The sequence below is a fragment of the Trypanosoma rangeli genome (assembly GCF_003719475.1).
Source record: "Trypanosoma rangeli strain AM80 chromosome Unknown Tra_15.4_contig_00181, whole genome shotgun sequence".
Taxonomy (NCBI): domain Eukaryota; phylum Euglenozoa; class Kinetoplastea; order Trypanosomatida; family Trypanosomatidae; genus Trypanosoma; species Trypanosoma rangeli.
This window is the reverse complement of record NW_021705925.1, coordinates 1-26900: the sequence shown is the minus strand read 5'-3', so window position 1 is coordinate 26900 and position 26900 is coordinate 1. Positions and strand designations below refer to the sequence as shown.

The 26900-nt window shown below is 53.0% G+C and overlaps 9 protein-coding genes across 9 annotated transcripts, besides 6 other annotated features; all 9 read left to right on the top strand.

Moving 5' to 3' along the window:
• Positions 1 to 60: 60 nt before the first annotated feature.
• On the top strand, positions 61 to 13881 carry TraAM80_05518 (MDN1, midasin-like protein; the record flags this gene model as incomplete). The annotated part of the gene is made up of 1 exon (XM_029382395.1): positions 61 to 13881. The coding sequence occupies one exon, from the start codon at positions 61 to 63 to the stop codon at positions 13879 to 13881; it is 13821 nt and encodes a 4606-aa protein (XP_029237766.1).
• Positions 13882 to 14265: 384 nt separating this feature from the next.
• Positions 14266 to 14292: a microsatellite.
• A 173-nt stretch (positions 14293 to 14465) lies between these two features.
• TraAM80_05517 (deoxyhypusine synthase) lies at positions 14466 to 15503 on the top strand (the record flags this gene model as incomplete). The annotated part of the gene is made up of 1 exon (XM_029382394.1): positions 14466 to 15503. The coding sequence occupies one exon, from the start codon at positions 14466 to 14468 to the stop codon at positions 15501 to 15503; it is 1038 nt and encodes a 345-aa protein (XP_029237765.1).
• A 486-nt stretch (positions 15504 to 15989) lies between these two features.
• Positions 15990 to 16835, top strand: TraAM80_05516 (uncharacterized protein; the record flags this gene model as incomplete). Its single annotated transcript, XM_029382393.1, has 1 exon — positions 15990 to 16835. One exon carries the CDS (start codon positions 15990 to 15992, stop codon positions 16833 to 16835), a length of 846 nt encoding a protein of 281 aa, XP_029237764.1.
• A 458-nt stretch (positions 16836 to 17293) lies between these two features.
• TraAM80_05515 (uncharacterized protein) lies at positions 17294 to 17851 on the top strand (the record flags this gene model as incomplete). Its single annotated transcript, XM_029382392.1, has 1 exon — positions 17294 to 17851. One exon carries the CDS (start codon positions 17294 to 17296, stop codon positions 17849 to 17851), a length of 558 nt encoding a protein of 185 aa, XP_029237763.1.
• Positions 17852 to 17895: 44 nt separating this feature from the next.
• Positions 17896 to 17919: a microsatellite.
• A 33-nt stretch (positions 17920 to 17952) lies between these two features.
• Positions 17953 to 17983: a microsatellite.
• A 114-nt stretch (positions 17984 to 18097) lies between these two features.
• Positions 18098 to 20782, top strand: TraAM80_05514 (uncharacterized protein; the record flags this gene model as incomplete). The annotated part of the gene is made up of 1 exon (XM_029382391.1): positions 18098 to 20782. The coding sequence occupies one exon, from the start codon at positions 18098 to 18100 to the stop codon at positions 20780 to 20782; it is 2685 nt and encodes an 894-aa protein (XP_029237762.1).
• A 73-nt stretch (positions 20783 to 20855) lies between these two features.
• Positions 20856 to 20886: a microsatellite.
• Positions 20887 to 21056: 170 nt separating this feature from the next.
• Positions 21057 to 21130: a sequence feature (A-rich).
• A 49-nt stretch (positions 21131 to 21179) lies between these two features.
• Positions 21180 to 22388, top strand: TraAM80_05513 (kelch domain-containing protein 3; the record flags this gene model as incomplete). Its single annotated transcript, XM_029382390.1, has 1 exon — positions 21180 to 22388. The coding sequence occupies one exon, from the start codon at positions 21180 to 21182 to the stop codon at positions 22386 to 22388; it is 1209 nt and encodes a 402-aa protein (XP_029237761.1).
• Positions 22389 to 22646: 258 nt separating this feature from the next.
• Positions 22647 to 22690: a sequence feature (A-rich).
• Positions 22691 to 22992: 302 nt separating this feature from the next.
• TraAM80_05512 (uncharacterized protein) lies at positions 22993 to 25236 on the top strand (the record flags this gene model as incomplete). The annotated part of the gene is made up of 1 exon (XM_029382389.1): positions 22993 to 25236. One exon carries the CDS (start codon positions 22993 to 22995, stop codon positions 25234 to 25236), a length of 2244 nt encoding a protein of 747 aa, XP_029237760.1.
• A 411-nt stretch (positions 25237 to 25647) lies between these two features.
• On the top strand, positions 25648 to 26154 carry TraAM80_05511 (uncharacterized protein; the record flags this gene model as incomplete). The annotated part of the gene is made up of 1 exon (XM_029382388.1): positions 25648 to 26154. The coding sequence occupies one exon, from the start codon at positions 25648 to 25650 to the stop codon at positions 26152 to 26154; it is 507 nt and encodes a 168-aa protein (XP_029237759.1).
• Positions 26155 to 26497: 343 nt separating this feature from the next.
• TraAM80_05510 (uncharacterized protein) lies at positions 26498 to 26900 on the top strand (the record flags this gene model as incomplete). Its single annotated transcript, XM_029382387.1, has 1 exon — positions 26498 to 26900. A coding segment is annotated over one exon (403 nt), but the record flags the coding sequence as incomplete, so codon positions are not given.

The following is a 26900-nucleotide window of genomic DNA, read 5'->3' as shown; positions in this document are numbered from 1 at the left end:
TTTTCTTTGTTGTATCTATTGCTTCTTGCTCTCTGTTTTGGTATGCGTTTTTGTTTTTTGATGGACATCATTTTTGTTATGCAGACGATGATTTTGACGCCGACAAGTGAGAGCAACTTTAAAAATTTGAAGGTTGCTTTGGATTCGTCAAATGCAGTGTTGATCCAGGGCGATATAGGGTGTGGAAAGAGTTTCTTGGCAAATACACTGGCGGATGAATACAGGGCTAAAGATACTTTGATTCAGGTAAATGTCGATGATTCCTTCGACAGCAAAGATTTACTGGGAAAGTTTTCGGCAACGGACACTCCGGGCGCGTTTGAATGGGTTCCTGGACCTCTTACCTCTGCTGTTGAAAATGGGTTTTGGATTCTGTTGGAAGACATTGATTTGGCGTCATTTGATGTCTTCTCCGTGTTGCTTTCTCTGCTTGAAGAGTCAACACTGTTTCTTCCAGAGAAAAACCTCCGTATTAGCTCCCATCCCAGCTTTAAAATTATAGCTACACAACAGCTGCGTGCAGTTGGCGATGCACTTATTACTCGAAAGAGTAATTCTATACCATTTGCGGAGCTTTGGGGCACTGTTGTGATAGAAAACCTACCTCCCGATGAAGTTTGTGAAGTTGCAACAACTTTGTATTGTGTGCCAACAAACATTGTTCGTGCTTTGGCCACACTTGTTTCACCCCGTACGAATGTCTCATTGGTGTCATTGCGATGCTTGCTAAAGTGGTGTAAGCGTGTAAGCAAACGTCTACCAGCACGAGGATCTGTGGAGGGTTTTCTCTCCTCAACTGTTCGTGAACTGATGTTCCGTGAAGCATTTGATTGTATCCTGGCCGGATACCCTGAAGGTAATGAGTTAAACGCGGCTATGGAAGTGCTGGCGGATGCTGTGGGTATCTCACTCAATGTTGCAGTGTCACTTGTGAAGGAATCTAGGCCTGAAATGACTTTAGCGAGGGAGTACGTCACCGTCGGTCGTGTAACATTACCCCTTTTTTCTTCTACAACTCCAGAACGAGAGAGTCGAATTGCCTTTGCTGCCACAAAGCACGCGATGTCTCTTTTAGAACGAATAGCAGCGGCTGTCGATGCACAGGAAAATGTGCTTCTTGCAGGTGAAACAGGTGTAGGAAAGACGTTTATTGTTCAGTACCTTGCAGGGCAACTTGGACAGAAACTAATTGTGCACAACCTTAATCAGCAAACGGACACGAGTGATTTTATGGGAGGTTGGAAACCGCTTGATGTAGGTGTTGCTGTAAGGAATGCATACCATAAATTTGTGGAATTGTTTTCACATACATTCAATGCCTCAAGAAATGTTCGGTTTTTGGACGCTCTTCAAGCTGCTGTGAGAAAGTGTTCCTGGGTCGCTGTAGTAAAGCAGATATTGAAGGGGTTTAATACGTTTAAGTTAAAGAATACCCGTCAATCATTTCCTGAGGATGTGTTAAATGAGTGGAGTTTGCTGGAGAAAACAGCAGTGGAACTATTGGAAACATTGGAAAAGGCAAAAACAACCTTTGCTTTCCACTTTGAAGAAGGTTCATTAGTCAAAGCCTGGAGGGAAGGATCTTGGATCCTGTTAGATGAAGTGAATCTTGCAACTACGGAGGTTTTAGAAAGAATATCTTCAGTTATGGGAGATGTTAATACCTTATTTCTCACTGATAAGGGAAATTGTGAACCGATAGCACGGCACAAAAATTTTCATGTGTTTGCAAATATGAATCCACCTACGGATGTTGGAAAAAAAGACCTTCCACCTTCTTTGCGCTCTAAATTTACGGAATTTTACGTTAATGAACCCTTTGATCGTTATGATATCAGTACGATTGTCAATGAATACATTGGACATTTAGCTCCGGATTGCAAAACTGAAGAGATAACATCCTTTTTTTTGGAGTGTGTAGGAAAAGCGAAATCGACACTCTGTTCCTTGGATGGTGAATCAAGGCCTCCCTCCTTCAGTTTAAGAACGTTGACTCGTGCCCTTGCCTATGTTAGAAAAGCGACATCTCAATATGGGTTTGCATTGGCATTATTTGATGGCTTGATGTTGGGCTTTGCCACCTCCTTACAACGTCAGTTTCACAACGTTGTGGAACAGTTAATAATTCGAAACGTCTTTTTTGGAAACCAACCTCCGCACGCAACTTTACCGCATTGCCCGTCTGAAGGGAACTACATTGCGTATGAACATATATGGTTATCCATTGGTTCAGAGGAACCCATAAAAGATGAAGCTTTTATTTTAACTTCAAGTGTTCGAGGACATCTGTTGAATGTTGCCCGAGCTGTTTTTGCAGATAGACCTGTGCTACTTGAGGGGCCGACATCATCCGGAAAAAGCTCCATGGTAAAATATCTTGCTGAACTTACTGGTCATAAATGTGTGAGAATTAATAATCATGAAAGTACAGAGATTCAGGAATATGTAGGCCACTATGTTTCAGATGAGCGTGGGAAGCTGCGTTTTGTTGACGGTATTCTTGTGGATGCAGTGCGAAATGGATATTGGGTTGTCCTTGATGAGTTAAACCTTGCACCCACAGATGTTCTTGAAGCATTAAATCGCTTGCTAGACGATAATCGCGAATTATTTGTGGCAGATACTCAAGAAACAATAAAACCTCATCCTGATTTACGTATCTTTGCCACTCAAAACCCTGCAGGAATTTATGGGGGGCGAAAACTTCTTTCCAGGGCGTTCCGCAATCGTTTCCTGGAGATGACTGTGGATGATATACCAACCTCGGAATTATGCACAATATTATGTCAACGATATTCTCTCTGTACGAGTTTTGCGGAGAAAATGGTGGATATTATGGTTGCACTTCAACTGCGTCGTCAGTCCTCGCAGGTATTTGCTGGTCGTCATGGATTTATAACACCTCGAGATCTTTTTCGTTGGGCGGAGCGTCAACCGGGAACCTACCAAGAAATGGCAGAACATGGCTTTCTTTTACTGGCAGAAAGGTGTCGCAAAGCGGAAGAGCGTCAAATTGTGAAGGATATTATTGAGTCTGTTACAAAAACAGAGCTCAATGAGGATCTCATTTACTCACCCCAGCATTGGCCATACGTTGCTGAGTTTTACAGCTTGATGGAGAATGGAGCCGTTGATGAATTTGGTATTGTATGGACAGAATCTATGCGTCGTCTTTTTACGGTGACTGGGATTTGCCTGCATCACAAGGAACCGGTGTTGTTAGTTGGAGAAACTGGTAGCAGTAAGACAACCGTGTGCCAACTTTGGGCAGCACTTCTAAATCGTCCTTTAAGCATTGTTAACTGCCATCAGCATAGCGAAGCTGCAGATTTTTTGGGAAATCTTCGCCCTGCGCCTCCTAATCAGCGAAGTAGAGCTATTTTTGAGTGGCGTAACGGCCCACTTGTGGAGTGCATGTTGCAGGGAAACATGTTTCTTCTTGATGAGATTTCACTTGCCGAAGATAGTGTACTGGAGAGATTGAATAGTGTATTGGAGCCATCACGGGTCATTACACTGGCTGAAAAGAGTACAGCCGATGTGATTTACGCGCATGAAAATTTTAGGGTGTTTGCAACGATGAATCCAGGTGGGGACTTTGGAAAGAAGGAACTCTCTCCAGCTCTTCGTAACCGATTTACGGAAATCTATGTTCGTCCTACAACTGATGAGGCGGAGGTTACTATGATTCTCTCAACGCGGTTACTGCCTTCGCTTGAACCGTGGGCGAAAAGAATGGCAACTCTTTTGTGTAATATCGCCCATGCCACCACCTCGACTGGAGCTCCTCAACACATTAGCATTCGAGATATTATCGCTTGGGTCTCCTTCATGAATGCGGCTAATACACACTGTGATGACAGGGTTGCATTTATGCATGGACTGGATGCTGTTATACTTGATGGTATGGGCATTGGTACAGGTCAACTTGAGATTGGGTCTCGTCAATTACGTGAAATTTGTCTTGAAAAGGCGAAGGAACTTAGCGGGATTGATGAAAGTTGCCTACAGATACCTTTCTGGGAACTATTTGATGCCTTGAAAGAGCCACAGTTACCGCCGGAGATGGAGAGACGGTTTTTCTTTGGAGCACCTTCTACGCGTCAAAATTTGTCAAAGCTGATTCGTGCCAGTATTATGCGCAATGCGATCCTCTTGGAGGGAAGTCCGGGTGTCGGCAAAACAAGTATTGTGGAAGCCTTGGGATGCGCCTTTGGAAAACGTGTCGTGCGCATCAATTTGAGTGATCAAACGGATATCATGGACCTCTTTGGCACTTATTTACCTTGCCCTTCGTCTGGTGAAGCCGATGAGCCTCAGTTTGCATGGTCCGATGGAGTGCTTCTGCAGGCTCTCAAAGCTGGATGGTGGGTAATTCTTGATGAATTGAACCTCGCTAGTCAGGCCGTACTGGAAGGCCTGAATGCCTTACTAGATCACCGCTCTGCCGTTTTCATTCCAGAGTTGGGTGAGGAATTTCATGCGGCTGATGATTTTCGTGTTTTTGCGTGCCAAAATCCATTGTTGGAGGGTGGTGGTCGTAAAGGGTTGCCGCGGAGCTTTTTGAATCGATTTACCAAGGTTCGCATTGAGCCCTTTGATGTGGAGGATTTGTTGTGCATTGCCTTTGCTGTGTGCCCAGATATTGACAGGAGTGTATTGGAGAACATGGTGCAGTTTGTAGGTGAACTGCAGCGTGATGTGATGGTATATCGTGCATACGGGACGCGTGGGAGCCCGTGGGAGTTCAATCTGCGCGATGTGCTTCGATGGGCGAAGCTTATGGAGGCCTACCAGAAGTTGGATAAACCCTGTGAGTTTATTCAAACCTTATTTATTCATCGCATGCGCACGGATGTAGACAAAACACAGGTGCATCGCTTGGCAAGACGCTACTTTGGCGACACCGTTGATGAAACACGGGCAAATCAAGAATCTGATTTTCTTATTGCCAACGAGGCTGTTTGCTTTGGGGGGTCATTTCTGGCCCACCGAATGCCGGTGCCTGTGGCACCGGACGTGCCCGTCCCGCTACTGCTCCTTCCCTCCAAGGCTGATGTCATTCGTTCCATCTTGATATGTGCAGAGCAAAACCAATTCTGTCTTTTAGTGGGTCCTAGTGGAGCTGGGAAGACGTTTTGTATTCGAACTGCAGCCTCGCTTGTGGGCGCACGATTAGTGACGTTTTCAATGAATGCAACCTGCGACACGGTGGACCTTCTTGGCGGCTTTGATCAGGTGGAGGGCAAACAAGGTCAGTTTGCTTGGCGGGACTCTTTAATTCTGGAGGCCATGCTGTTGGGTCATTGGCTTGTTCTTGACAATGTGAACTACTGCAACGCTAGTGTGCTGGATCGCCTCAATCCACTTGTGGAACCAAACGGGATGCTCTCAGTGAACGAGCAGGGACTTGTGGAGGGGAGGGTGCGGACGGTGCAACCGCATCCAAACTTCCGTCTCTTTGCCACACTCGATCCAAAGTATGGTGAGATTTCACGCGCTATGCGGAATCGTGCAGTAGAGGTGTACATTGACCCAATTTGTATTCCCTCCTTTGAGAGCATTGCGATTGCGGGGGCCGTGTCTCCCTGTAAGATGGTTAAAGTCCTTGATAGGTTGGGCAACTACCACCGTGAGTTTGTTATTGGGGGATTTCATGCCGATTCCGCTCTGCCAATGTCCTCCCAACTTTCAGATGCTCTAGCAGCGGGAGCACCAAACACGTTTACACTTATTAAAACAGCTGAAATGCTGCCCATGGATGCCACACTGAGCGATATGAAAGCCGCTCTTCTTCACAAATACATTCGGAATCGCTGTGGTCACTGGTTGGTCAACAAGCCTGTTGTGCTGGAGGCACTCGATCACATGATGTCTGAGGATTTGGAACACTCTGCGAGGTGTTACCCTCTTGTTACGGATCTGCTATCTGCTATGAGTTTGACTGAGGGTGCGGAGGAGACAGATGTGGAGTCGGCGTTGATACGCATTCGTGTACATCGAAGTGGGTTAGGGTTAAAGACGTTGGTATTCCTGTCAAACACCTCGTTGATTCAACACTCCCTCCGGGACGTGCTGTTGTTTTTTCTGCTAGAGCAGTGTTCGGATACTGTTGCGAGTGACATGTTGACGTCCGCCCGATGGAAGTTCCTCTCCTCTATTTTGTCGACGCTGCCAGCGGAGGATGAGATGCGTGAAGCCTTGCTGCTGCTTTCCCCGCACTACGGCCAGATATCCCCAACAAGCCTGGAATCTCTTTGGTGTCGTTCGATGCATAAATTAGGACCATGCGCCGCGTGGTGCAAGAGTATAGGTGGCTCATACATTCTTGTTTCGGACTCCCCAGTGCTTAACAGTGCCTTTCAAGAGGTATTTCGCCTCACTTTGGAGGCCACCTCTGGCATTTTGATTCCACGTCTTCTGCAGTGTATCTGCCGCTACCTTTTCCCCTTGTTGCAGCTTCTCTTCGTGTCCAACCCACCATTTCAGTTAACGGCAGACAACTTTGTTTTATTGGTGACACACGTAGCGTTGATTCGCTCTGTTGCAAAGAAACAAACGGTGTTTGAGGCTGGTGCTTTGCTTGAGGCGATTGATCAATTTTTGGCCTCCCTCCGACGCTACCTTGACCTGCCGTATCCGCTGCTCACGAGTAAGTCTGCCGTGCAAAGGAGTGTTATCCGTCCGCACATTACGAGCCTTGATGAACGTTCTGCATTTGCTGCATGGAATGCTGCCGCAACGGCTGCCACGCCGTCGCCAATTGAAACCTTACTGAAATCTCTTTGGCATACTGCCATCTTCCGTGCGGAATTCGCGTTGGTGCAGCGCGTTCAACAGGCCCGCTGGGCCTCTTCCGCGTGGTCTGCGAAGTTCCTGCAGAGAGATATTCGCCAGTTCATTGACTTGTACTGCACAAGGTTGCACGCGCTGTCCGAGTTGGAGGTTACGCTGTGGCGGGAGGTACTCAGCCTTCGGTTGCAGGAGGGTGGTGATGAGCAGGCGTTGGCCGCGTTGGTGCCCTTGCTGACCTCGCACTTCATTGCACGTCACGGGCTGGCGAGCGGGTGCCACAGTCTTCACGGGGCGTGGACGAAAGCGGCGTATGAGACGCTGAAGTACGCTGCTGGTGTGTCCGTGATATCGATGAGGGCAAAGCTGAATGAACACACGGAGGTTATGACAGAGCTATTGAGGTTTTGCAACGTCTTGCCTGTTGTGGATGCAAACCCATTTGAGCAGTGGGAGCGTAACTCGCTGGATGGGTTGCTTTCGTTGTTGATTGTGTGTGCCCCACATTTATTTCGGACAGAAATGGGAATCGACGCACTTCGATCGAAGTCTTCCACACAGGCTCTGGAGTTGTTGGAGGTGGTGCGTGCGGGAATGCAGGGGTGCTGCGCGGACCCTCTTTTGAATGCGGCCCGACCGCTGTTGCAGGTTTTAGCGAATGATCAAGGGGACACTCCAGAGGACTCGCTTCGGCGTGTGGCGTTGGTGGGCGCGTTGAAGTGCAGGTTTCTCCTCCCCTCGTCTCCCATTGATCCCATGCATAAGTGGCTGGTGAAGAAGGAGGTGGCACGGGTGGAGCTGGGGCGTCTCACGTGCATGGAAAAGGCGTTTGCGTGGTCAGAGGAGATCTCCATGCGTAGTGAAAGTCATCAACGACGCTTGGTACATGATCTCCTGACAGCGGAGGAGGCTTTGCTTCTGAAGGCCACTGGGAAGAGCGTTGCTAGACCTGACCCGTCAGGCGCAAAGTTTGCCCGCCTTGTAAGTGTGCTGCACCAAATGTGCAACACCGCCTTCTCAGACGATCGCCTTGCCGTAGTGCTGTACGAGAAGCGCCAGGAAGCTTACACCGCGCGACTGACGTGGAGCGAGCTACTTTATCGGCAGATGACGGAGATGTTAGAAAACTACGGCGGCTACGAAGACGTCACACTCACCATGGCAGAACCAGCCCTCTTGTCAGCGTTGGCAGCGCACGTTAGTTGTCATTTGCAGCCTTCTGCACGTGCCAGCAACAAAGCACTTTTCAGCATGTCCGAGGCGGTACGCATGATGCATTTCCCGCATATTGCTGTGTCGTCGGTGACCCTTCCTTCCTTGGCGACGCACGCACTGGAGCACCGGCTGGCATACCTTGATTCTTGCTTGATGCTGGTGCAAGGGACCCCGGCACGGATCCTTAAGCGGGAGTTTGTGGAGCATTTGTTTGACGCCTACCGCGAGTTGTACCGCACAGTGGAGGAGCTGGAGGCAAAGGAACGCCGCGAGGAGGAGATAGCCGTCTTGTATGCGGAGAAGGCGATCACCATTGAGGGGGACGATGAGAAGCACCTGCGGGCCTTGAAGAAGCTTTTCCCAAGCTACGAGGAGGACTTCATTCGCATGCGTGACGCTGTGGAGGACATCCATGAAACCGCGGCGGAGGCTACGGACTGTCTGGAGCCGTCCATATCGTCTCAATGTTTTGCAGTGGAGCGTGCGGGACGGCATGCGCGTCTCATGTTGTCAGGCTCGCAAGGGGCACGCTACGTGCGGCACCTCATTGAAGTCCATCATTACTTTTTTGAAAGACTGTTGGCGTTGCAGGACAACTCCGTCTTTGATGGAGAGAAGGCGCTGCACGCGTTTGCGCAACGCTTTGACATTCTTTCTAGTGAATTGCATCGCTTCGGGTTTAACGGCATATCTGAGACCGGCATGATCTTGCCTGCGGCGGAGGAGCAGCTGCTGCTTGGGGGGTTTGCGGCACGCGCGGTGTTAGTCACACGTGAATTGCTCCCGGCGGAGGTGTCATTGGAGGAGAAGCGTGCCAGTGGATTTAACATCTTCACCGATCCGGCTCCGTCGGAGATTCGAGCCTTCAGTGCGTCACTGCAGGATCTTCTGCAGGCGGTGGAAAATCTGCGAACAACGTACCCTGACACCCCATCGCTGCTTCGCTGCTCTCGCATAGCGAATGGAATTGGTGCCCTGCCAGCACTCACCACACCCCTCATGAAAATTATGACAGGGTGCGAGGTTCTTTTGCGGGAGTGTTATGAATGGGAACGCAACGCCTCGCGTGACACCTCAATTTTACTTCACATGACGAAGTTATCTTCGTTTGTCCTGCGCTGGAGGAGACTTGAGCTTCACTGCTGGTCACAAGTTTTCAAGGCGAAGCGGGAGGAGTGGGAGCTGAAGGCTGGCATGCAGTGGTTCAGTCTCTATGACCTCGTCAACGGTGGGGACACACTAACAGGTGAGGCCTTGTCTGAGCGCTGCCTGCTGCTCTTTCGCCACTGCATGGACTTTATGTGGGGGGCACAGTACGGTGATTTTCATGTGCGGCTTCGTCTGCTGAGAGCCTTCGCCCTGCATCTCGTGGCATCCTCCTCGTCCTCCTCGTCCTTGTTAATATTTGCATCGGCGTCACCGCTAGCCAACGTTGCAATGCATTTGGTGGATTTCTTTTCTCAGTTTTTGCCGCTTGTGTCGGAAAAGCTGCGGGCTGCTTTGTTGCCGCTTGAGGAGGATATGGAGGCGTTCACGCGCATCATGCGCTGGGAGGATTCCACTTACTACGCCGTGCGTGCCACGGCGGAGAAGTCACATCTCGAAATGGGACGTGCCTTGGCGGAGTTGGACAAAATTCTGCGAACTCCCGTACTTGGGGTCATAGCAGGCGAGGAGCAGCGCTGTGAAGAGGATGCGGCGATGGGGTTTGTTCTACCCTCAGAGGAGCTGAAAGGGAGGGCAAAACCCAAACTGCATCGCTTCAGCAGTGATGGAAACAACAGAATCAATAACGGCCAACCGACGACGGGCTCAAAGCGAACTCGGTCCGGCAAACAAATTCCCAAGGAGGCTATGACGCGGAAGCAGGACGACGCAGTCGTGGCGGGCGGTTGTGTGGGTCAGGGGGTACAATTTCTTACTGACTCCGCCGAGGAAATTATTGAGCGTGTGAAGTCGTTGCAGGCACAAGGGGTGCCGCAGAGTCAAAAATTGCGGGCACTTAAGATTCTTTTTCAGACCATGGAGGAAAGCGGTGTGCCTCACACACATGAGGAGCAGGTTTCCCCTTGGGAGGAGCTTTTTGCATCCACCAACGCGTTATTGACCTGTCGCAGCGTGCATGGTCACCTTGCCGTGAGCCAGCAGGTTGAGGAGGCTGCGGCGGAGCACTACCGCTTTGCCCGTTGGATACAGCGTATGCGGGAGGCGGAGCGGCATCCACACAAGGATCTTAGTGGGGCCCAGGTAAAGCGCGGCACAGGCACCGTGGAGTCCTTGTTTGCGCTTGCAGTGGAAGAAACAGAGTTAATTGGCACTCTTTACGAGGTACTACATCAAGTCACTCTTGTGAGAGGTGGTGTGGCAACTTGCGAGGAGTTTGCCGTGCCAGGTGGAGGTGAGTTGCTGCACACATCGCTTGAAGTCTGCGTTCAACTGCAGTGCTTCCTGCACCACACCCGATGGCTGACACAGGAACAAGTCTTTGGGCTGGATTCTGCTGTTAACACCATTGATGAGCTATCTCGCGGGACCGAAGAGCTTTGGAAGCTTTGTCTCGCGTCAGAAGCTCAGCGCCGCACCGATGTTTGTGTAACAGATGCCATTTTGGGGCAACATACCACATTGCACATGCAACTTCGTGGTGTCTGCGCCAGGTTGTGCAACACCGGGGTTGGCTGCGTCGACGCCGCAGCGTCCGCGGTATGTGTGTCGCTCAATAGAGCATTATCGGTGTGTACAGGTGTCACGGAGGCAACCGCGGTTAATACGAAGCGGACACGGACAGAGAATGGTTTAGCGTGGCACCAGAAGGTTCAACAACTCCTGAATGAGCTGGAGATGGTGTATAAGGAGGACGATGTTGACAGTTCATCCCCTGGGCTTCTAGATGCTGGTGACGATACCGCTCACGGCGGCGATGCGGGGGCGGCTGCGGTGTACCATCGCTACGCTACCGCACTGAGGGAGTTGAAGCGCAATTCGCAGAGCATCACTTTATCACTCCAAGCGTTGCTGTGTGACCCAGTGAAGCAGCGGCGTATCTCCTCAGGGCTTCGACAGGAGTTGCTGGTGCGCCTCGACACCAATCTTGGGCGCATTGCGACGCTTTTGCAAGAGGCGGCCGTGGTGTTGCGGGCGCAGTCGCACTTGGGTCTTGTACTCTCGCGACTGTTCTGCATTTTGTTGAAGAAGGGCTTCTGCAAGCCGGAAGAACAGGACGAGGAGGAGAACGACGATGGCGACGGCGGCGACGGGGAGCAGAAGGACGGCACGGGCATGGACGACGGCCAAGGCGAGAAGGATGTGACGGACCAGATAGACAACGAGGATCAGCTGATGAACATGAAGGACAAGGAGGAGCAGGAGCAGGAGGAGCAGGAGCGGAACGGCGACGAGGAGGACAAGGCCGCCGATGTGGAGACGGATTTTAAGGGCAATAAGGAACAGCGGGAGGCGGAGGATGACGAGGATGAGGATGAGGACGACGACGCCTCCATGAAAGAGATGGGCAGCGTCGATGGTGAGGAGGCTCAGGAGCGCAAGCGCATGAAGAAGGACAAACACGACGGCAACGACATGAACAGTGACGACGGCGGAGACGCCGAGGAGGTTCCCGAGGATGCGTTTGGCAATGAAGAGGCCGGTGACGAGGACGACGGTGACGCGAGCAACGAAGAGACGGGCAACTTTGAAAATCGCGAGGAGGCGCTGCAGGAGGCGGAGCGGAAGCTTAACGAGGGCGAACACGAGCTGGTGGCAGACGCGGAAGGCATAGCCGACACCGACGAGGACACCGATGGCGATGACGACGGCCACAGCAGCCGTAGTAGCAGCAGCTGCGGGGACAACGACGACGAGCGTAGCCGCAGCGGCAGCCACCCGGGAGACGCGTCGAAAGACCCGCAAGGCGCGGAAGAAGACGAAGGCGAGGATGCAGCGCACGAGGAGAGGCTCAGCGGCGGCGACGACGACGGCAGTGAGTGGGGTGAAGATGAGGAGTCGGCCGCCTCCTGCACCAGCGAAGGTGACAGGGCAGACGAGAACGTGTTTCATGGTGGGTTGCAGGATGAACACGCCGGTGAGGAGGCGACGGAGCGGATGAACAACGCAGAGGACAAGGAGAAGCGTGAGAAGCAGCGGCCCCAAGACGCCGCGGGCGTAGAGCAGGAGCAGCAGCCGGACGATGATCAGCAGCCGGATGACGCCGGACGAAATTGGCAGCGGCAGGAGAAGAACGATCCCTCACGGCAGCGGGACAACACGGAGCGCAGCGCTTCGTCTCGCAACCCGTATCGCGCCATTAAGGAAGCGTTGCAACGTCACGAACGGCAGGTACAGCAGTTGAACCTTGATAGAAACGTCAACGTGAAGAAGCAAAAGTCGTCCGAGCAACGGCATCAGAAGCAGGAGGAAGAACGGGATGTCAATGACGACGATGCGATCGACGAATTTGAATTCGATGAGGAGGGCGACCGTGAAGGCATGGCAGCCACTGATGAGAAGCCGATGCCCGTCACGGACGCGGAGCGTGACTTGCCGGAGATGCAGGAGGCGGAGTCCGACGGGGCAGACAGCGAGTGTGAGGCACCAGACGACACGTCACGGCGTCGTCGCAAGTCGGCCCTTGACACAACACTCAAAGAAGAGAGCGACGAGGACGAGGAGGAAGATGCGGGTAGTGCGGAGGAGGATCCTGACAAGAGCCGGGGCAAGCGGCGTGTTAAAGTCACTGCAAAAAAAGCCGCGGAGGATGATCAGATGGACGAGGAGGTGGAGGAGGAGGATGGGCTGGACCAGCAGCAAGACACACTTGATGTGGGGGAAAAGATGAGCCGCGGCCGCAAGCTCTGGCAGGAGCAAGTGGCTGCAGTTCAGGGACTGTCGCACCACCTCTGCGAACAGCTGCGTCTCATTCTCGCCCCCACGTTGGCGGACAAGCTGCAGGGCGACTACAAGACAGGCAAACGTCTAAACATGAAACGAATTATTCCCTACATTGCCTCGCAGTTTAAGAAGGATCGCATCTGGCTGCGGAGGACGAAGCCAAACAGGCGCAATTATCAGATTCTAGTTGCACTTGACGATTCCTTTAGCATGCATTGCAACAACGCTGGTGTGATGTCATGCCGTGCGGTGGCTCTCCTGGCTGAGGCGTTGCGGCAACTTGAGGTTGGGGAGTTAGGTATCGCCTGCTTTGGTAAAGAAACACGCATTGTGCACGAGTTACAGGAGCCCTTCATGGGCGACAGCGGCCCACGCGCCTTCAGCGAGGTTACTTTTGCTCAAAAGTCGACTAGTCTGAAACTACTGCTGGAGACTTCGTTGGACTACCTGGACTCTGCGCGGGAGCGCATCCACGGACAGACTCGCTCTACCTCTCAGCAGCTGCAGCAGATGATGTTTATCATTAGTGACGGGCAAATCACAGAGGATCGTCAGGAGTTGCGCAGGCTGCTTCTGCGAGCAGAGGAGAATCGTCAAGTTGTCGTGTTTGTGCTGCTTGACGTCAAGGCTACGGTTTCTCCCACTACGGCTACAGCAGCTGCTGCTGCGGAGGGATGTGCGGCGCAGACAGGGGCCGAGCGATCGTCGCTTGCCCCGCTTGCTGCGAAGGACCTCGCCCGTCTCACCCCGGCAGAGCGCATGCGGCGTCTGAAGGCGGAGAGAGAGGCGCGCCTGCATCGTGTGCAGTCGAGCTCCATCCTGGACATGCAGCTGGTGGAGTTTAAGGGCGGTAAGGTGGTGCGTCGGTCGTACATGGAGGAGTTCCCATTCCCGTATTACCTCATCGTGCGGGAGCTGGAGACGCTGCCTGGAGCCATCGCAGACGCCATGCGTCAGTGGTTTGAGCTGCTTAACGTGCAGCATTGAGTCTTACCGCGTCTTGCATGTGAGATGACGGCCACAATCAAATAACTCCTCCCCCTTCTCTCCCCCGTTACTTCAGACAAACACTGAAGACGATGAAATTAAAACTGAGGAGGAACAACTAGGATGAGGGTGGAGGCGCGATAACACCGGTATCTGTGAGTAGTAGTTAATAGTAGTAGTGCCTGACGCCGTCTACGTTTTTGCCTCCCGCTAAGTCGAATAACTAAGACGAGGAAAACACAAATAATAACAATAAGCAACAACGAAGACGTGTGAGACGTGCTCTAAAGATTTTGTTACGCCGTACACTCCCCAGTGTGGTTATTTCGTATTCCAGCCTCTGTGGTCTGTATCCTGCTGGCAGTCGCCATCTTTACGATGCTCGTTTTTTGTTTGTTTGTTTGTTTGTTTCCTTCACGTAGAGAATACTTCGTTATTACACTCTGGCTTGAACTCTGGAGGGAGGGGCGGTGGAGGTAAGCCAAGTAGAAGAATAAGGAAGGTTTTGTATACCTGCGTAAAATTAAGGGAGCCACCAAGCCGGCAGTGGCGAGAACGGTGCGACGGAAACACCGCCTTTACACATGGATACCGTTGAGGCAGTGGATTACAGTGCGCTCCTGGCGTTAGATCATGAGGAAGCACTGCGCTGTGTTCTGGCGTCGTACACCGGCGTTGGCCTGCAGGCGACGGAGCTTGGACGGGCCCGGAAGATCGTGCAGCGGGCGCTGTACCACAAGCGTGCTGGCGACGCTGTATTCCTGGCCTACACCTCGAACCTCATCTCGAGTGGTCTGCGCGACACTTTTGCGCAGCTGGCGCGGGAGCGCCTCATAGACGGTGCCATTTCGACTGCCGGCGGGATTGAGGAGGACATCATCAAGTGCCTTGGAGATACGTTTCTGGGGCAGTTTAACATGGATGGGCGCGCACTCCGCAAGAGTGGCGTCAACCGCACTGGCAATCTTCTTGTGCCAAACGACAATTACTGCCACTTCGAGGACTTCTTCATGCCCGTGCTGAAGCGGCTGCATGAGCTGCAGCGTAACTCCTGCTGGGAGACAATGACGGCTCCGTCTGAGATGATTGAAGCGATGGGCGAGGCTCTTGAGCGCGAGCACCCGGATGTGTGCACCGACAGCTTCATTTACTGGTGCTACCGAAACAAGATTCCCGTTTTTTCACCCGCCATCACGGATGGCTCAATTGGTGACATGGTTTACTTTTACAACTTCTCGAGGAAGGGACTCGTGGTGGACCCCGTTGTTGACGTGGCGCGACTGCAGGAGTTGGGTCGCCGTCACCGCCACGGCGGTGACAGTCATGACGGTAATGCCAGCTCTAACAATGTTGGTCGCATCACCTGTATTGTGTTGGGGGGCGGGCTACCAAAGCACCACCTGCTGCAGCACATCCGCGCGGATGCGGTGGTGTACGTGACAACCGGCCTTGAGGTGGACGCGTCCCCGAGCTCCTGCAACGTGGCGGAGGACAGGGCTAACGGCGTTTTGCCGGAAAACTGCGAAGTGGTGCGTGTGCACGGTGACGCATCGTTTGTGTTCCCGCTTCTTCTGTGCAGAGCAGAGACGCCCACGGACACTCAGCAAGACGCCGCGGTGTGATGATGACCATCGGTGCACGCGTTTGTATTTTTTTTTTTGTTGTTGTGCTAAACTAAGAGTGCTGCGACGATGCAACACACGCACACGCACACGCACGCATGAATACGACGAAGAGGTTAAAAAGAAGCTGGCCAAGGTGCGTTCTTTGTTTTTACGCGATAAACTTAACCACTTTTTTCACGTCCCGCAGCGTCGTCGGTGAGCGTGTCCACACCTCCACTTTTCATTTTTATGTGTTTTTATGCCTCTGCTCTTCCGTCTTTTGTTTACGGTGGGGAGAAGGCCGCGACTAGGGGGACTGCGCGCTCGGCACCTCGCTGGGGCACGCAACGCTCTGCGCAACAAACACATACACACCTTGACTCAGGGAATCATTGTGGGTTGCGGTGCCACCTCCGCCCACACTTGCAAGGAGACGGAGGCAAGCAGCACTTATCGCGCGTGGAGCTCAAAAAGATAAGAGAAGAAGAAGGGAGTTTAAAGACAATGAAGGGGGGGTTGCTTCTCGGCTTGTGGGCCCTGCTGGTCATCGTCACTGGGGCCTCCGAGGCCGTTTCTGAGGTGTATGACCTGCAACGTCGCCTGGGTGCTGAGGGGGACTGGGAAGCCATCAGCAGCATCACTATCTCGCGTGTTTCCGTCGATGCCACTGCGAAGTTGTGGCAGAACAGCGAGGCGTTGGACTCCGGAAAGCAAGGCGACTTGACAAAGGAGAAGAAGGCGGCATTGGCAAAGGCGCAGTTTGTGTATTACCGCCTGGTGCGCAAAGGTGATGTGGATGGTAGCAGCGCAGTCTCCATCGCTCTCACACCATGTTCGCTGGTTCGCGGTTTTGAGGCCGCGGACTCTCGCACAGTGTTGTTGCGGGAGTCGCTGCGTGTGGCTGTTGGCACTGGCGCGACGGTTGTAGGACTTCAGGCAACAAGTGGAACGAACACATTTCATGCAAAGATGCTCAACGGTGACGAGTGCGACCTCGGCATTCTCTCTCTCTTTCCGCATGTGCGGCTGCAAGCCAGCGTCGGTTTGGTGGAGCCGACAGCGCCACGCAGCCTGCCGGACTACGCCGATCTAGACGCTCTTGCCAAGCTCGGCAATTCGAAGTCAGCGGGCAAGAAGGGCGCCAAGAAAAAGGGGGGCGGCGCGGCATCGAAGGCCACATCGTTGTACGGTGGCAACCCACAACAGCAACAGGCAGGAGTGGCGGAGGAGCAGGACCAGGCGGAGCAGCCGGAGGAGGACGATCGCACATTCATCCAGAAGTACTGGACTTTCCTGTTGATACCGTTTGCAATGAGCCTCTTGCAGGGTCTTCTAGCAAAGCGGCAATAAATGAGTCACCCGGAGATCAAAGGGGAGGGTAAGAGGAGAAAGGAAGAAAAAAAGAGAAATAGCCACAGTAATAAAGCAAAGAGAGAAGAGAAGAAGAATTGAAAGAAGTAACGGCCATCGGTGATGGCGACACACAAACGATCCGGACGAAAGAGATGGGGGGACGAAAAAGACAAAAAAAAAAGAAACAAATGCACCGGCAGGGAAGCTCGGAAGAAAAGAACAGGCGAAGGCGTGGAAATGCAAGGAAGCAAGCAATACATCAGTTGCACGTTTGTGTGGGTGGGGGTGGGGGGTATTTGTGCGCTGTGCGTCTGTTAACATTCCTGCTTACACATGTTGTTTGTGTGCCCTTCTCCATTCCACGCTCTTTTTTTTTTTTTTGCCTCGCGTCATCGCCGCATGTGGGCGCTCATGAACCTGCTAACTACGCGCATTACACCAATAGGGACGCTAGGATGTGGCGGCAGTCGTTTATGCGGCTGTGCAAGGGCGCGGCGGCGGCGGGTGTTAATGGTGGTGGGGCTCGTGCGATGGCGGAGCTTGAAAGGAAAACGGAGGATATTTTCTCAATCCGCAGGGCTCCGAAGAGTTTGTACGAGGACTGCATGCACAGCAACACCCTCACCGACCACCCGCTGACGCACCGAACCAGTCGCGATGAACTCGCGTATCGCAAGCGTAAGCTGACGGAGAGAGGAAACTACGAACAGGCAGCCAAGGCAGAGGAGGAAGCGGAGCATCGTGACAGCGAAGGCCGTGCTGGGGCTGAGACGCGAGAATATTATAGTGCCATTTGCGTTGTGGTGATTGGCTACCTCACCGCACACAGCGTTGTGTTCAAAAGGTTTTACCCTGACGATCTCCGGCCGTATTATTCGCCGGATCGCGGGTACTCGGACGACGTCGCGGCACGACGTCAAGCTCTGGAGGCCGTGGACGAGCGTATAGGTCTGAATGTGATGGAAAGTATCTACAGCAAGCACAAAGAGAACATAAAGCGTCAACTGGCGTGAGAGGATTTTATGCACGGGGGCACAGATTTGGGATAGTTATGCCCTTTTGTTTTGTTTTGTCGTTTTGTGATATTTGCGCCGCCCCGATTTTTCATTATTTCGTGTGTGTGTGTTTTTTTTTTGTGTGTGTGTCTCGCATGACGTAAACGATGCGTTTGTAAAAGCTCCTTTGCAGTCTGTGCGGTTTTCTTCTTCCCGCCCTTTTTTTTTTTTTGAAATTTGTTTTTGCAGTGTATCCGGCAGCGCATGGAGGGGCTGGTGCCACCCGAAGTATGGAGGGCGGTGCAGGCATTCCTGGAAGATGGCAGCGTTGAGGCCGGGGTTTTTATGCGCGACCTCCTTCGACGGTCAACGTACACTGCGCGTATTACTCGACAGTGTCTTCCGCCACTTCTTTTTAGAGAGGCGTTCACGAGGTTTAGTGCGGGGGCCTTGCCAGCCTCTTTTTTGCTCCTCGTAGCGATTCTGAACCGTCTCTTTTGCATGCAAGCCATTCCAGACGCGATGACGCGGCCCATCAACGACGAGCGGCCAACGGACTTTGCCGACCTGCTGCTGTTTTATCTGGAGGCGCTTCGCGCCGCCAACCTTCCCGCACCGGTGATGGAGCAGCTGTACTTGTGTGTCTCCGTGCTGCTCCTGCTGCAGTCCGATGTGAGTGTGGTGGAATCCCTTTGTGCCATTTTTGGCGGTGCTGCCCCTGAGACGACACGAGACACCCGAACTTTCACGAAGTTGTTGGTGGGTGTGATGAGTGTGTTAAGTGACTCGCGTGTAGCGATCGGTCCTGTACGTCGCTCGGCGCAGCGAATGTGCGTACAAAAAAACATGCATCTTGTACTCGCCCCCTCCACGGCGGTGGAGGACGTGGGTGCGCAGGCGGCGATCATCGTGCAGGGTGTGTCATTCTTGTCGGAGGGAAACGTGCACGAGCCGCAGGAAATCGCACCTTTATTTTGGACCCGATTATCAGCCTCTTCTTTCTGGCGGCTGGCTTTGGAGCGGCTGCGGCAAGGGGCCGCAACCGAGGCTATTGTGGAGGCTGTGTGTGCCGTGCTTCGCGCCATCACGGTGCTTGACGCCAGTGCTGTGTCACTCCTCTTGACAGCGCTTGAGGCTGTGCTGGACGAGCGAACACAGGCGCCATTGCTGCACGTTTGCTGCGTTATCACCTCCTCTCTGGAGTCTGTCGTGGAGGAGGTTGTGGTGCAGTTTGGCACCGACCACGTTCTCTACCAGGCTTTGGCGGCAGGGGCGCTGACGCTGAAACGTATTTTGGAGCAACCGAAGGCGATAACAGCGGCGCCGCTGGATTTTGTGCCGGCGCTCTGCGAGAGCCTCAGCGTCTTGTCCCAAGTCTTGTCGCCTCTTCCGGTGCCGGAGATGGACCCTACCGATGACCCTGATGACTATGCGATGGTTGTGGAAGGTATTCAACGAAAAAATAAGCAGAAAGAGGAGGCGTTGCTGCGGCTGGAGGAGTTTTTGAAGGGCTGTCTAGCGTCGTTGCTCGTGTGGTTAGAGGGCTTCTCTGCCCATGATGTGAACAGCATTGCGTTGTACGTTGGCCAGAATGACAACGATGAATTTGCTGTTTGGCACGATGAACCCCCGGTGGCATTCTTTACGACGTACGAACGGCTGTGCGCATTGCTTTCCCCTTTTCGAGATAATGAGACGCAGGCTCTAGCGGCGCGAGGCTGCCTCACTGTGGCTGCTTGGGATGCTGAACTCTCCTACCTCGCTGTAATGGCAGGTGGTGAGGCCGTCTTACATCGGCAGCGGCAGCTGCAGCAGCAGCAGCCACAGCAGCAACAAAAAGAGGCTCTACTCCTTCCGGTTGTTGTTTCTCGGCATCAGGGGAAATGGAGTTCTGAACAGAAGGATGGAGTGATTTCGTCACTGGCAGCGCTGTTGCGGGATGCTGTCATGACTTTAGGCAATGTAGCAACTGCTGCCGCCATCTGTGAGTCCTTGCGTCGGCTGAATGCACCGTTTCTGCCAGGTATCCTGGAATGCCTTTGGCAGGGTCTTCATTTGCCCTGTGGGAACGATAAAGCACCGCGCTGTATGCTTGCTTCATATCTATCGATGATACTAGAGCAAGGCTATGCCTCACTTCCTCCTGGGGCACTTGAGAACTCGCGCCTTGACGATTATTCATTGGCTGAGCTGCGCTCTTGTACGTTGAGCTCCCCGCAAGAAACTTGGTCTGTCATGGAGTTATTGCAGCGCATGGACCCGGACGCAGCCCAGAGCCGTCGTGTAGCTGAGCGAATAACGATGTGGGTGCAAGCTGCAGCGGCCAAAGGGTTACTAGGCCTAGAACAGTACACTCAGGTCCTACAGCTGTGGTACACTATGAATCCCCTTCACTTTTCTATAACTTGGCGATTAATGCGTGTCCTGCAGCCTACTTCAGCGGCTGGGATCCTTGCAGATGCCTTGGAAAGGTTTGTTTCCTGCAAGAATGAAACAGGGGATGTGAATTGGGGTATTGAGTCTGACTGCTTCTCCCCGTATGTGTTGGATACAATAGCTGCGAGCCCGCATGCTCCACGTCTTCACAGCATTCTTTGTTTTCTTATTGCGAGTGCCAAAAACATGGATGATGGCAATGCACAGCTTTGCTTGCGTGCGGTGGTGCGAGGCGGCATTGCTCTTCTGCCGAGTCAGCACTGCAGTCCCATTCACAAGTTTGAGCTATTCTATGCGGCGGCAAAAGAATACATCAAGTTGTGTCACGGACTGTGGACTACGGCATCATCTTTGGGGGCGGATGCGGACGATCTGCTGCGGGATGTCGCGAAACTTGGCACCACGACGCAGATGGTCGGGGTGAAGATTCCGTTGGATGCCCCGGTGTGGCTGCAGGAGGTGCGAAACGCCATCGATGAATTTGACATCCAACGCATCTTGAAGTGCATTTAATGAAGTTATTCCCATATGATTTCTCCTGCATTGTGTGGGTGCGTTTGTGCGTATGTGAGAGCGTGTGCCTCTGTATTATTATTATTATTATTTTTTGTTGTTGTGTCTTTTCTTTGATGTTGCGTTACCTGCATGAAAGGCTTTTTTTTCCTTTTTCTTTTTGTTTTACGGCTAGGAGGTATTTTGCCAGGGCGCTGTCGAGGGGCGCGAACAGCACCCGGGGCCTCTAGTTGACGCAGACATAACCGTAGCAGTTAACCCCATCCAAGTTTGCTTGTTTTTTTTTTCCTCTTTTTTGCAGAAGCGTCATTTTTTTTTGTTTTTTTCTTTTGGTTTTTACTGTTTGTTCCTTGGCCTGTTTTTCCTGCGCCGTCGACGGCCGCAGCTTGTGACGTGAATGCCCCTTTACGTCAGCAAGGGGGAGGTGGCAAAGACAACGACGTACCTATGGAGTAGCGTGCGTCCCCGCGGCGACATCCCCCCACACGGCTGCTGCCACTCGCTGGTGAACTACAAGGATGAATTTCTCGTCCTCTTCGGGGGTGGGGCGCTTCATTTTGTGTACAACGAGGTTTACTGCTTTGACCTTAAGACCTTCACGTGGACGTACAAGGAGACTGTAAATGGGGACATAGTTGAACCACGTATTAGTCATTCTGCCATTGTATACGGTGATAATATGTACGTATACGGTGGGTATCATTTATATATGCCTGTGTTATTTTCAGAAGTGCTTGTGCTTAACTTGCAGACATTTACCTGGTCATGCTTACATCGGGCCCCACCAGAGCCAGAAGGCCCAGGAGAACGACGTCTACACAGTGCCCATGTATACCGCAATCGCATGTACGTTCTAATGGGTGAACCGTGCAGCACCTCAACCTGTTTTTGGTATTTGGACTTCGATACGTGTACGTGGCATCCTGTGAAATCTGTGGGTGTCTTTGGAAAGCCTATAGTGCCACTGATCGGTCATAGTGCGCAGGTGGAGGGGGATTTTCTGTACGTCTTTGGCGGATACCACACCCATACGGCGTCTCCTACAGGAAACTTTGCCTACAGCAATTCTCTTTTTTACTATCACTTTCCTACAAATGTGTGGCGTGAGGTACTGCCACCATGTGGTCCTCGCCCCTTTCCGCGGTACTCCTCCGCGATGGTTGTGCTGCAAGGACGCACGTACATCCACGGCGGGGACAACGACGGCAACGTGTACTTTGACGACTTTTGGTACATTGACACAAATTTGCAGCTTCCGCGGTGGGTCGACCTCACGTTGAGTTGTGGCAAGGCACGCCCAAGTGCCCGCAGTGGTCACGCCTATGTTCTCGCACAGGGCTCGCTCTTTGTCTACGGGGGAGAGTTGCCAGGTGAGACGGACGTACTTTACTACTCTAACCGTCTTTACCGCTATCCCCTGGGCCTTTTTACGCAGCTGCCACTGACGGAGTTGACCTCCCGCTGGCTGGCGAAGTCCAACCAGGTGGACCTGCGGGTGCTGCAGGAACGCATTCCGTCTGGGCTACGGGGGGCGTTGTCTCGCAACTCGCCGGAGGCAGTACCTGAGGACACTGATGCACTCATGCCGTGCACAAGGTCGCTGTGACCAGCGAGAGCGGAAACGAAGTATGGCCGGCGTGTCAACCACGTATTTCCACAGACTTCAAGTAAACAGGCAAACTAACGGACAAAAAAAAAACGGCAACGGACAACAACGAAAAAGAAAGAGTGAATATTGGCTGACTTGATTTTCCCTCTGCGCCACCACCCTTTTGCTTTTCCTGCTCCTCCGTACGCCCTCTATTTTCTTTCTTCCTTCTCCCACTCTGCCCCTCGACGTGCGGATGCGGTGCCTACCACGCTGTTCATTTTTTCTTTCTTTCCTTTGATTTATGTTCTTTTTCTTTTTACCGTCTGGTCCTCTACAACGTCGATGTATCCATCACACATGTGGGGCTACGCCCACGTCTATGTAATGGGAAGAGGAAGGGTGGACAAGTAATATTAGCAGAAACTGCAAAACGAAAGAGGGCGGAGACGAGGAAGGAATAGAAAGAGGAGAACGGCGAGCTGCCCTTTGCGGCGTTCCGCCTTTTTCTACAAGACATATTTATTTGTTGACTTTTTTGCTTGCACGGACACGGCGTTAGTAGTGGGGTGGGAGGAAGTTGCGGCACCGCGTCATTTGACACATCAGCAGGGAAACAAGAATGACGGCGCAAGCACGGACTGTTCTCTCTTTGCTTTGCACCCGGGCGATGGTGGTGCTTGCTGAGGCGGCGCCTTCCATGTCAACTGCGCGATATTTGAGCTCTGGTGCCGCCTCATTGGCTTCGCTGGCTCGCAACACGCCAGACGCGCTGCTGTTGCGCTGCACGAATGCTTTTGTACAGCGGCTTGCCCTTTCCCTCCCGCTTCTCCACACGGTGGAACCCCTCCATGAGGAGGTTGCAATTAACATCTTTCGAATCGCCAAGAATAATAGGAGTGGAAATATTTCGCCGGCTTGTATTGATAGCCTTCTGAAGGAGGTGGATGAACGACTTGTAGGATCGCAGTTTGCACTGTGGAAACCGCATACAATTATAGCCTCGCTGCATGCCATTGCTGTTGCTTCGCCCTCAGGGCCGCTAAACATGGTGGACACGCTCCTTTTCTGTGCGAAGGAGCAGCTTCCACGGCTCGATGAGCGAAGAACAGCTCGGCTACTTTGGTGTGTTGCCACGCTGGGCAAGGAGGCAGCGCATGCCGCCTTGTGGAGGGCGTTATGTGGACGCCTTGTTCGTTTTTCGAAGACTATAACGCCTACCAGTCTTTCTCTGGTGGTGGAGGCGCTTTTTATTGTCCCAGAGTGCATGTGTGATGCACAGCAGGAATTGCTGTGTGTTCTGCATGATACTCGACTTGCAGAAAAAGAGAGCGATACGTTCCACCGTGAGGAGGATGCTGTGATGGGGAACGACTACCAGGCGCTCAAGGACCGACTTCTGTCGGATGCACATGTTCTGCCAGTGGAATCCATCATTCATATGCTTTCTCGCACCTCCGGTGCTTCCTTAGAGACCTCTGACGAGGTAAACTACTTGCTTCAGTATCTTCTTCGTCGTTCGCTGAAGCCAGCGATGTGTCGTGAGCTGCTGGAGTTTCTCGCAACGATTGAGAAGAGCGAGGTCACCCAGGCCCTTCGAGTGAAGGCAGTGGAGTGCATCTGCGCTGGGGACAGTTCAGTTTCTCCTGGAACGGACGACGTTCTGCGCGATCTCGCTAGCATCTGCGTCGCCGTGGTTCTGGAGCGGCAACAAACTCTCGAGGTGAGCATGGGGACACGAAAACTCCTTGAGGACTTCATTGTGAAGTGTCATGATATGAACGACACCGTGTGGGGTCGCTGCAGTGGGCGCATCGCGGGGGTGCTGGCGGTGGCGCTGGATGTTTTGGGGGCATGTGAACAGACAAGCGTGAGGTCTCCCTCTCTCGCCGGAAGCGTCCTCCTACTCGAGCAATTCCCTGAGGCATGGGAGCGAGGTGGTGGTACCTCAGCGGAGATTACGGAGTGTGTTGCCTGCGTCTGCAGCGCCTGCGATTTGCTTCGTGCCCCTGCCTTGCTGAGGACCCCCTTGTCGGCATCCACAGCCGCAGCGTCTCCTGTAGAGGCGACGAAGGGAGGCGATGTGAGTGGCACGCAAGGCGGTCGTACCGATGCATTGCTGCGGCGATGCACAAAAGTGTTTGCCCGCGAAGGCACATTCCTGCCAAGTGCGGCCGTGTTTGACATGTGGCGAGCTGCAGCTGGAGCAGCGGGAACATGTCCCGCCGCACTGCAGCCACTGATGGAATGGCTGTTGAATTATACTGAGGAGCACCCCGCGGACTTCTCGCTGATGCGGGTGGCAAGGTTTCTGGGCGCCAATCATTGTCGGTTACCTGCGGAGGCCGTTGAACTTTTTGTGCGATGCTTGACGAATGAGAGTGACAGCGTGACGACGGCCCATCTGGACGTGCTGGTGACATTACTTGAAGGTGCTGCGGGGCAAAGAGACACGACACTACTCCAGCGGCTACAGCTGATGCTCTTTCTTCGCCCGCTGGGCCACGAGCATGCACTCATACACGCCGTTTCCTTCACAACACCTCAGTTGGTGCGTTTGTTCAACTGCTGCAGTCTTGCATCGGACCTGACAGCGTCTATGCAGGCGACGCTCCTAGAGTTGATTGTCAGCGCATGCGGGCGCTGTGCCACGATGGCGGAACTGAACACGGCGGCGTCGCTTCTGTCGCAGCTTCAGTGCGGGCCGTTGAAGGACGCACTAGCGCGGTCGCTTGCGGTGAACGCACGGCGGATGCCTCTTGCGGTGACACCCGATGTGCAGAAGGCGCTGCTGATTGTTTACCTTCATAAGGGAGGTGTTGCTGTGGCGGAAGATCTTCGCCAGACACTGCAACGTCGGGCGTAAACCGCCTACCTACTCACACTGCTTTCACACTGGAAGAGATGCTCCCCCCACCAAGGAAAAAAAAAGGAAACGAAAGGAACGATGTGAATACATGCGGGGAGTATGAAACAAGGCCACTGGCGGTGGCGACGCTACAAGAAGTGGCTGGCGAGTTGGGCTGCACCACGGCAGGCGCCACCAGAAACAGCAGGCAGATGCAGGGTAAGTAAGTCAATGTATTTAATTGTTATTGTTACTGTTGCTACTGCTTCTCCAGAAGGCGCATTGCTGCTTGAGTCTTGTTCTTTTCACTTTTGTTTTTGCCCTGCCGCTGCGACTGTCGTCACGCATTCGACACAGGCACCGCACACCAAAGAAGAACTAACGTGACCTGTGCGACGAGGGAGGGGAGAGGGACACACCAACAAAGGAATGCATGTGCGTGTCAACGGTGGTCACTACTGCACCACAACAGGGATGCTAGAAGTCAAGCGCCGCTTTGGTTCCGGTTCCGTTCTTGTCAATTACGACAAGGAAAGGCCGTGCATCGCTCCTGTCGATGCGTCAGGACGGTTTTTGGTACGCGATGGTTGCTCCTACGACGTCTACTCACTGCAAATGGGTGACGCCCGTCGTATGGCTGCATTTGCCTCCGATCGCGAGACAAGACTCTCCCAGCGCGACACACTCGCGTCACAAGAGGCATTGCAGCAGCAGAAGCGCAAGCGAAGTTATGGCAGCTCCCCAAAGAAGACGCGGCGCAAGGGAAATTATGTGTGCTTTGTGCAAAGTTTTTTGAGAGGTTTCCTCAGCGTTTCGTTTGCGGATGCGGCGAAGGAATGGCGCCTATTCCCTGAGGAGTTGAAGCGGACGGCACACGTTGACGTCCTCTTGGAGCGCGTGCGGGCGAAGGGGGTTTACGAGCCGTCTGTTTCCTGACGCCTCGAGGTCGTCTGTCATGGGCCGAATCCTGACGTCTGCGAGCCCACGCCGAAGCGTTTGTCTCTTCACCCCTTGCAACACATTTTTGCATCCCACGTGGAGGCAAATGAAGAAAGTGAAGCCAATAAACGACGCAAAAAAAAAAAAGAAGTTTTCTCCTCACCTCCGTGTGGATTTCACACAGCGTTGTAGATGTCGTTTCTCTCCTGCTGCTACGTTGGCTTCCACATCAGCCTCACCCTCTCTTCATATTTCCTGCACAGAAACAAACCTACGTAGCCAGCTAACAACAGCCTAGTTTACGCTCTTTTCCCAACACGCAGCTTTACTGGTGAGAGTGATGGATTACCGGAGCCGTGCCGTCGCCTTCTACACATACTACGCACCAGAAAAGGTGGATGGCGTGGATGCGCAGTTGGCAAAATACGAGGGCAGTGAGGAAGCTTTTTTTGAGGCTTTGGTTAGTAAGTACGGACCCGAGCCCGAATATTACAATTACGATGAAAATGAAAGTAATACAAATGGTGATGAAAGCCTCGCATTTCGTGACAGAGTTATAGCCTTGTACACCCAGTACGCCCCCGACAAGCTGGCCAACGTGGACGCGCAGCTGGAGAAGTACCGGGGCCAGGAGGAGGCACTGATTGCCGCTCTTGTCAGTAAGTACGGCCCCGAGCCCTCGGGGGCTGCGGGTGCCTCACCGGACTACCGCAGCCGTGTTGTGTCCATCTACGAGCAGTACG